The 9903-nt window shown below is 32.3% G+C and overlaps 2 protein-coding genes across 2 annotated transcripts; one reads left to right on the top strand and one right to left on the bottom strand.

Moving 5' to 3' along the window:
• The first annotated feature begins 491 nt into the window (after positions 1-491).
• Positions 492-3723, top strand: LOC129915192 (D-beta-hydroxybutyrate dehydrogenase, mitochondrial). The gene is made up of 4 exons (XM_055994668.1): positions 492-739; positions 825-1221; positions 2969-3330; positions 3403-3723. The coding sequence occupies exons 1-4, from the start codon at positions 636-638 to the stop codon at positions 3512-3514; spliced, it is 975 nt and encodes a 324-aa protein (XP_055850643.1). The 5' UTR covers positions 492-635; the 3' UTR covers positions 3515-3723.
• Positions 3724-3765: 42 nt separating this feature from the next.
• On the bottom strand, positions 3766-9111 carry LOC129915193 (zinc finger protein-like 1 homolog). Its single transcript, XM_055994669.1, has 5 exons — positions 8841-9111; positions 8652-8763; positions 8392-8585; positions 8139-8334; positions 3766-4198 (listed from the first exon to the last, which is right to left on the bottom strand). Exons 1-5 carry the CDS (start codon positions 8940-8942, stop codon positions 3906-3908), a joined length of 897 nt encoding a protein of 298 aa, XP_055850644.1. The 5' UTR covers positions 8943-9111; the 3' UTR covers positions 3766-3905.
• Positions 9112-9903: the final 792 nt, after the last annotated feature.

Below are 9903 nucleotides of genomic sequence, written 5' to 3'. Positions count from 1 at the left end.
TTAGAAACATTGATGTCTATTTGAAAAAGGTAGGGAACATTATAAAAAAAAAAAAACAAAATGAAAAGGATAGTAAAAATCCCATATAAACCTCACTTTCGTACCATCATTAATTTAAAATTTGCTTAACTATAATATATTATTCTACCTGCACTTGTTTATCTTCTCTTAGATAATGAGTATCGCGATAAATCAATTTGAATGGACAAAACCGAAAAATCTTTTTGTTCATGTGTAGGTATTCTACTATCACTTATCTCTTTTTTATTCAATAATGACCTTGTATTGCTATCCCAAAGGAAGTTACAGCATGAATTTATTCTATACCTTAATATACATATAATCTTAAATTTTGTACATTCTCTGTCTTTTACTGCCATCCGTTCTATACCTACTGCATTAATATGAAATTCAAACTCTGAAACTGATACCACCACGAAATCTTGCTTTGCCACTTTCTTTCACACAAGCCTTCAAAACCAGAATTCAGTATTTTTATTTACACCGGCCTGATAAGATCGTTCTCTTTTAAGCGTCTCTGTTCAAAAATTAAACAAAACCAAAAAAAAATCCAATACTTGAATTGAATTTAAAAATAAACCAAACAAAAAAAAACGAAATAATCATCCAAAATAATGATGATTCGGCAATTGTTTTCAATAATTGGCTATGGAAGGAAATTAAAGACTTTATCACCGAAAAATGTGGTCTTTATAACCGGCTGTGATTCTGGTTTAGGGTATTTAATTTATTTATTTTTTTTTTTTTTTTGTTCATTTTGTAAATTTTGTAATGAAACTAATTGTGCGTTTTTGAATATATAGCTTCACTTTGGCTCTTTTTTGTCATTCACTTAACATGACAGTGGTTTCTGGCTGCCATAGTTGCCAATCCGAGGGCGCTAAGCTGTTGCAGAATGTCTCCGATCCCAAACGCATGATAACAGTGGAATTGGATCTCTTGAAACAGGATACAATAATTAAGGCACATTCTGTTATTCGACAAATTGTTGAAAATGAAAAAGATTACATTTTCACAGCACTGGTCAATAATGCTGGGGTAATGTGTTTTGGTGAATTCGAATGGCAAACAAGAAATCTATTTGAATCTCAAATTAATGTTAATGTTTTGGGAACTATGCGAGTGACCAAGGAATTGTTACCACTTATACGACAACATCGGGGAAGAATCATTAACGTCACAAGCCATTGTGGTCTTCAGGTAAGATTTGGATTATTTTGTAAGTTTTAAATAATCTACCTGAGTTTATTCAATTAGAAAACACACGAACAAAAATTGACTCTTGTGTGGATCTAATTGAAATTCATGTGAGGTATCTAAATCTCTACTCAGCGACAACAAAAAAAAAGGGAAATATATCGCTGGTTATTCCAAAGCATTTAAATTTCGAAACTGAACGTTATCATTTGTGTTTGCAAAGCAAACGAATAACCATGATCGAGTGAGGTTCTTCAAATCCTCAGTAAATAATATCTTATAGTTCGATTCCTAACTTCCTCCAATTTCACCTTACGTTAAGTCTTTGGATATCATCTTCAAGCTGTTCATGAGATATGGCCTTTTTCACTGGTCATATTCGTTACGCTGTAGCGGTTATGTTCATTCGATATTGTTGATTGTTGTATTTTTTTTTTTTTTATTATAATTGGAAAATTACTGATATCTCAGCTTCCATTTCACAAAATGGAAACATTCCGGACCGGAGCATTGTTTTCCATGTGCTCCACATAACCTAGCCACATCAGCCGCTGCTTTGTTACTCGATTGGGAAGATAAGTGTCTTTGTAAAACCGTATGGTTCGCTGTTGTATCTTCTTCTCTAATCACCATCAATCTAAGCGGGACAAAAAATCGCCCAAAGAACTTTTCTCCACCACAAGAACCCAGAGTTTTCATCCACTTTCGTCAAAGTTCATGCCTCTGCACTGGAGTCTGCACCATATATCAGGACAAAGATGATCAGTCTTGTATAGGGACACCTAAAATGCTCGAGATAGGGCATTAAGATGATAATCGACAAACATATAATCATTTCACAGAATCTTCAAATGTATTTGAAATCATGACTGATCCGAAGCAGTTTATATACAAAAAAAAAACTTTTCATGTTATTAGAAGTCGTGTCATTCTAGGTGACTTAGTGGTTGCCTTTTACTCCGATGTGCTAGGTTCGTATCACAAAAGCTCTGATTTCGATTTATGTATGCTCGATTTAACCCAAGTTTTTAAAAATTTGTTTCAATCATCGATAACATTGCAAACGACACACACAAAAAATGGTTGAAATGTATGCTGCTAATTTTAACGAAATGAGATTTTTTTAAATTATAACCCTGAGATGTTCTTTTTACCTTTCACTAAAACTTTCGATCCTCATAGATCCTTCTATTTCCTCGATCGGTGCTTTCTCGTGTTCCTGCGTTCTTTTTCGTTTGTAGAGTTCAATGGTAGTTTTGGTCCTTATTTGCAGCGCCGCAGTTTGTCAGAATATCATCTGGTGTCCGTTTTGTTTATAGCAAAATCTGCAATCGCCTCTATTTTCCAGCTCAAGAATTATGAGATGTCTTCTTAACTTGCAGTTCCCTGTCAGAAAACCTGTATAAATCCTGATTTTTTTTTTATATTAGGCAGATTTAGGACTTAACGAACTTGGTTATGGTTCCCAGGAAGAGTTTTAGACTGCCTTAGTTAGTTTTACCTACTTTTGCATTTGATTTGGTTATTGATGGTGTTCTCTTTTATTTCACAATAGAATACTATTGGTGTTAAATCTAGTCATTTGATTTAACTTCTCAGTAAGTTAGTAGTAAGTTGACGAATTTGACTCTGAAACCGTCACAAGCTTTACGAACTTAGCTATTAGAAAAAAAAAACTGAAAGTATCTTCACCTTTATTTCTGACTAACCCAACATCTATTATCCTAAACTATTTTTTTGTTTACTTCAGAGCCTTCCAGGTTTAGCACCATATGCTGCATCAAAAGCAGCTCTTCGATTTTGGAATGATTCGCTAAGAATAGAATTGAAAAAATACGGAGTCGATGTGGTGAACTTTATACCCGGATCATTTGTAATGGCCAGTAATATTTCTGCACGACAGCAAAACCACGCATTGGAAATGAAAAAAGAACTCAACTCTGAACAATTGGAATTCTATGGCGAATATTTTAATGAATATAATGAATATCTAAAAATAATATCAGGTTTCAAGTCACCAAATGCCATGAATGACAAACAATTGCTTGATAAATTTCAAGATGCTTTGGCAAATACATATCCACGATCGATTTATATTCATGAACCTATGAGGTTAAAAAAATACAATTTACCCATAAACATCTAAATATTTTAATTGAATCCGTTTTTTTTTCTAAATTTTAGATACAAAATATATAGATTTTTATTCAGCATCTGTCCAACACCAATTGTTGACTGGCTTACAATAAAATTCTGTTCAATGCCATCATACAAAGAAAACAAAAAAATCCTCTAAATAAAAAGAAAATTATTTTGTGATTTTAAAATTTTTAATTTGTTTATAATATATTTTTTTTTTTAATGTAATTTATCTTGATGATATTCCACTAGATATTTATATAAAAACAATATAATATAATAATTAACCTTAATTTTAAGAAAATACAATAAACAGAAGAGAAATAAATGTGTTAGACATGGATCTATAGAATATAATATAAAACACATTATGCATTGATGTCGTTTCTGGTTTCCGCTTTATCTTAATTTTGTAGTTTTTTTTTTAATTGTTTGTGGAATCACAGGCGATTTTTTTAATTTTTGTTTTTATTTATTTAATTTAATTGCCCCTTTTTAATAGTTTTCATACCTACAGTTATCGATGCAACTATAATATGTTTATTTTTTTAGTCGTAGTGTAAATTTGGATTAGGATTGTTGTTCCATGCATCATCTGAAGAATCGGTTGATATTCCACGACCAAAGAATGCCATCAAATAGACGATAATGATGAATAATAGGATTCCACTGAGCACCAGGAACCAGGTTCGTCGCCAAGGCGGTCGGGATGATGGGGCATAGAAACGTCGTGACCAACGTGAAAAGACTTCAGCTGGTGTTCGCCGCTTATATTTGTTGTCGTCTCGATCAGTTCCACCGATCGGCGATTGTCTTGGTAGCAATGGACGTCTGCTGTTCGCTGTTGACAAAAGAGTTAAATTTTGTTTTTTTCTTTTCTTACAAATTATGGTAATGGATTTAAATGAAAATTATCAAAATGGTGATGAAAGTGTTAGTATAAATCGATGATCCGAAATTTTCTCTAGTATGCACCTATTTTTCTTTAAATATCAAGGTTTTTTTAAGTTGTGGTGTAAGAGGATGGAACCTATAATATTTTGCCCAACTTGAATGGGACTTTCTCATCACAAATGATATATTTCAAGAGGTGGAACATTTTTATCACAAAGGTGGATTCGAAACCAAATCTTCATTGTAAAAATCCATTGCAATAACTCCATGGTTTACATACCATTTACATATTTCACAAATCTTCATTGCTTTTTGACAAATCGGTTTATTACAGGATAGTTGGACACTTTGCGTTTTTCTGATTTAAGTTTTTGTTTTAAGGCCGTGTGCGAATTGCGTTAAAATGTTGGTTAAAATATGACGTTTGGTTAAAATTTGACACTAGCATGGTGAATAAAATGGGTTAAAATTTACCCAGCTGCGGAGCAGGGTAAAATTTGACACTAGTGGTTAAAATTTGACGTTTCTCAAGATAGAAAGATCAAGATAGATTTGAAATTATTTTTGTTATAATGCGTTGATATTTTAAGAAATGTTAAAAGTATTAATACAAAGTACTTCCTCAAATTAATATTCATCTTGAAATAATTGTTTGTTTGTTTTTTATTTTTTATATTTCTATTTTGTTGGCAGCTGGAGAACTTCGAATTAGTGTTAGAAGACTGAATTAATAAATTTCTTTTTGATCATAATGAAATGGGAATTTATCGATAAAATAAAAAAAAAGTATGTGAAATTGAGAATTTCTTACATTTTCATACTAGAATATTTAACTTGATATATTTTCAACTTGATATATTTTAATGACAGCTTTAACTTCGAACAAATATCTTTCATATTCAGAGCAAGAGGAGAATTGTTAGCATTGAATTTCATACCGCACCGCGAAGACTTAGCTCTGAAATGCCCCTTATGCAATACCAACGAAAGGGAAAATATTGTTCATTTCATCGCAAGATGTCCAATTTTGGCAGAAATAAGGCGACAAGTATGGCAACAAAACTATTTGGATAAAACTGATCTTCTTGCAATTTTAAATGGGAAAAACTGGCACCAACTATCGCAATATATAAAAATATCATTAAGTTATAGAAACAAAATATTAAGAGAAGCCTTTTAAAATTATATTAAAAAGAAACAAAAATCAATTAATTTACAAATTCATAAATGTAATCATTTAGCAAAGCTTTCATCTGGCTGACGGCCCATCTGGCCATGCCCTTAAAGATTTAAGTTAATTAAACAAAATGTTTTTGTAATTCTTTTTCTCGATGAATCAATAAATCTAAATCTAATCTAATCTAAAATCTAATTTTCAACTGGGTTTTGTTAAAAAAAAATAGTTAATTGAACATAAGAAAAACCATTTTTGAGGGTAATTTTGTTTTATCTTGAGGGAATTTTATTCAAAGTAGTACCAAGAAAAAAGTCCCATTTAATACATTTTAACCCAATTCGCACAGCAAAAAAATAAATTTGATCCCTTTTTTAACCAAACGTCAAATTTTAATCGTGGTAGAAATTTTAACCAACATTTTAACGCAATTCGCACACGGCCTAAAATAAGAACTCGATTGTTATTCAGATCGAAGGCTGAATTTCACCATATTTGGTGTTTTAATTGAGGATTTACTGCACAAAGGCTTTTTATTGCAGATGTTCTTAACTCTAACATTCTTTAGCATGAGAGAAAAAAGTTTTTTGAGTGTTGCTACCAGTCACACAACACTAATAATAATTGGGATTCGGTGAAGTCATTGGGCGCCGAAATCACGTCTTTCAATTTTTTTGTAAGGTCAGTTTTTACGCATAAAATCTAAACTTTTGAGTAATTTAAAATCAAATTTGTAGATGAGAAAGACAATTGGAATCCAAAAAAAAAAAAAAAATTATTTTCAGCAGACTTTAATTTACAGGACAATTAACTTGCATAGAGAAAGCGAAATCTGCTTGAGAAAACTGGTAAAGGAAGGCATGGGGTATACAAACATGGGGAACGATTCTCAACTCCAAACCATCTGTTTAATCAATGTTTAATATGGCCTAACAAGTAAAATATAAAAGTAGGGAACGCCTTGACTTCTCTTTATTACAGTTTATGTCTTTTTGCTTAAAAGTAACTAAGCCAAAAGTGGCATTTTGGTGATCGCTTTAAGCAATCAGACTTGAATTCAAATTGTTTTTGTATCAATGGGCCCTATCGTGAATCTCCAGGGAAATTTTGTTTCCCTCGGAGTATTTTTTTCCCTCGGAATTTTTTGAGCGATCGTGAATCTCCCTCGGAATTTATTTCCAGGGAAAAAAAGTCGTATGAACTGACGTCTAAATTCCCCTGGAAAAGTGATTGCCGATACCAATTAATTACGAGGGAAACTTTTTATGATCATTTTCGTTTCCATGTTTAAAACATGAGAAACATTCCCAGGGAAATTTTGAGACTTCACCTGTCACATTAATGAAGTTTATCATTAAGTCTGTTCAGCGAGGATTTTTCTAGATCAGAACAGAACAGGACAGCACAGTTTCGTGAGAAACGTCAGATCAAGTTAGAACAGTCATTTAAACGTCAGGTGTCAAAGTAAAAAAAAAAAAAAACAAATTGTAAATTATATGAATTTTTTGCTTATCGGTTCTCGTTAGTTTTATATATTTTTTGAGTTTTTACTGCGGAAAATATAATTAAAAATTGTTTTTAGTTAGAAAAACCACGAGCACCCGAGAAATATTCGCACAATTAAATCAAAACAAAAACAAAAAATGACAGCTTTGCTTTTGACACTTCTCACGCATCTGTTCTAACCTGATCTGACTCAAAAGCAAGAACAGAAAATCCTGTTCTAAACTGTTCTAGTTTTGTCAATGAACAGGAAACTAGAACAGTTCAGCACAGAAAAAATCTCAATGAACAGCAAAAAGCTGTACTCTTCTGCCTAGAACAGTCCAGCACAGCGTCAGTGAACAGACTTATTTACTTCCTCTATTATTGATTGAAGACGAAACAGCAGCAAAAAAACCATTAATTATAATTGAAACTGAGAATGAAAGAAACTTCATTTACAAAAAGAAAAGGTAAACTATGTATGTTACTACAAAACTCAGTTATCACCATTAAAAGTATCGAAAGGGTCTGAAAATGCTTGCCGTAGTTATATACAGACTACGAACTAAGGCCTAGCGACTCTCATTTTTAACAACAGTACGTGTTGTCATTCGTTTAGAATCAAGGGAAGATACAACTATCTTCTGAAGATAAGAAGCAGTATATCATGAGAAGACATCCGGCATGAAATGTAATATAAAATAAAAAGATAAACAACCTCCCGACTGAGACAGTGAAAAATTTACTGAAATTGCAACAAAGATACAGAAGATAGGTAAGAATGAATGAAAAAAGGGTCGCTTCTAAAATCTTGAACCAAATTAAATTTGAATATTGGGTAGTAAGTTTTGTTATGAATATTAGTTTAAATTCTTGATTTTGATTCATTTAAAATACTTGTGAGAATATAATAAAAGGTATATAGAGTTTTCTTGTCTGTTCTTTGAGACTTTCAAGTTTGTAGGTATCAGTGAAGATTTTGATTGATATTTTTTGTATATTTCGAATTGGCATATTATCTAATTTATATCAACACATCAGTATGTTGTTGTTTATTCTCCTATATTTTATCTATAAACTAATATATGGCAAATATGGCAAAAGCCACACATTTATTGTTAAGCTAAAAACAGGCATGCAAAATCGACTTCGTAGATTCAAAACCAAACATTTATAAATGATAATAGATTGATATAAATGACAAATGATAAATAAATCATTATTTTACCTTGTGAATCATTCGATGGTGGATTGAATGCATCCATTAGCAATACGGAATGTGGACTGTCTAATTTACTATTTCCATTATTATAATATGCTCCATTCGACTTATTTCGTTCGACACTGGTATTATGAACTTTAGTCATAGTACTCATTGCTACTTGTGGTAGTGTATTAGATTTATTCGAGGATTCATCTGAAAGCTGTAACAAAACCAATAATTTAATAAAAAAGAAGTACCTAGTAAACTATTGCCATACCATTGGAAGTCCAAGTTCATTACGACCCCAATTAACTTGTCCCAATCGACTTTTCAACATATCAGCAACTGGCGATAGTAAGTTCGTCGGCGGAAAGATCGGATTCGCACATGACGGGCATGTGTGACCACCGGGCGCTGTTGTAGGTGGCAATGCTGCTTGGCGGGCATTCAAGCATTCCCAATGAAAGACATCTAAACAAAAAAGCGAATTGGTATAAGTTTCATATGGACCAATTTCAGTAGACTATTGACACTTACGATAACAAATCAATCGAATGCAATCTCCATTCTCTAAAGTCAATCCACACAAAGTGCAATTGGATACGTAATCGCTATCTTTCAACCATTGAATGTATGATTGGACAATACACTACAAAAATATCATACACATAGATTTTCAACATAAATTAAATTAACATATATAATTTTTAATTAGGTGATTTTTACCTTTGGATGACTAGTGACCATACAATGTTCACAAACATTGACGCGATGTTCAAAGCAAAATTGATTTGTTACTCTACGTTTTGGACATTTACACAAACCCATTTCGAATTGGATGAAGATAAATCAATAAAAAACAAATTAAATATTATTGATAATTTGTTATTAGTAAATGCACAGAATTATTAAAGTGTTTTTATGTGTTTTTTCGTTGACAAAAATATTTTACATTTCTGAGAAAGAAATGATCGAGAAATCGGTATTTGTCTTTAGTTTTTTTTATTTGGTATGACAGAACATCAGGAAGGAAAATGACAGGCCACGTAAGTTGAAGTTGCTGAGGTTTGTGAGTTGGCTAAACAAATCAAAAACTGAGCTAATTGAGGGGTTGATTACATTTGAACAAATTTTCTTGATGACAAAAATCAAATAAATGAAATATTTTAAAAAATATTTATTTGAATTTTTGTATCGAAAATTGTAACAAATTGCTAGTATTGGCAACTGTTTGCTAGAAAACAATTATCAATAGATACTTTACAAGGTATAGAGATTCCAATTGAAGATGACAGTGTACCTCTTTCAACTCCACTTTTTTTTGGGGTGTCCTAAAGCTATGATTACACGGTCAACGAAATCGGTCAACGCGTTGACTCTCTGACGTAAAAATGACGTCACAATCTGTCCCAAGAGTGTCACGTCGTGTGATCGTCAACGAAAACTGCTGTCATTGCGTTGACGGGTACGATGACACTCGCGTTGACTCACATTTTTGGGTCAACGCATTGACTATTTTCGATGACCGTGTAATCTCTCTGTCAATGCCATTGGGACGCGTTGACAGGGTTTTAGGACTGGGTGTCATCGCAATGACCCTGTCCCAGCGTTGACGCGGCAGAATTTAATACCGTGTCATCGTTTTAGAATGACATTGTTTTTTGTATAGAAATACGATGAAAGTTGGATTGGGAAAATTTTTGTAGGACGATTATTTGAATGGTGTACCGTTTTGGAGAGAGGGGGGTTCTCATTTCACCTTTTTGTTTTTTTTTTTACAAAAAAACTT

The sequence above is a fragment of the Episyrphus balteatus genome, chromosome 3 (genome assembly GCF_945859705.1).
Source record: "Episyrphus balteatus chromosome 3, idEpiBalt1.1, whole genome shotgun sequence".
Classification (NCBI taxonomy): Eukaryota; Metazoa; Arthropoda; class Insecta; order Diptera; family Syrphidae; genus Episyrphus; species Episyrphus balteatus.
The sequence above is the reverse complement of the archived record's forward strand: the minus strand, read 5'-3'. Positions and strand labels throughout refer to the sequence as shown.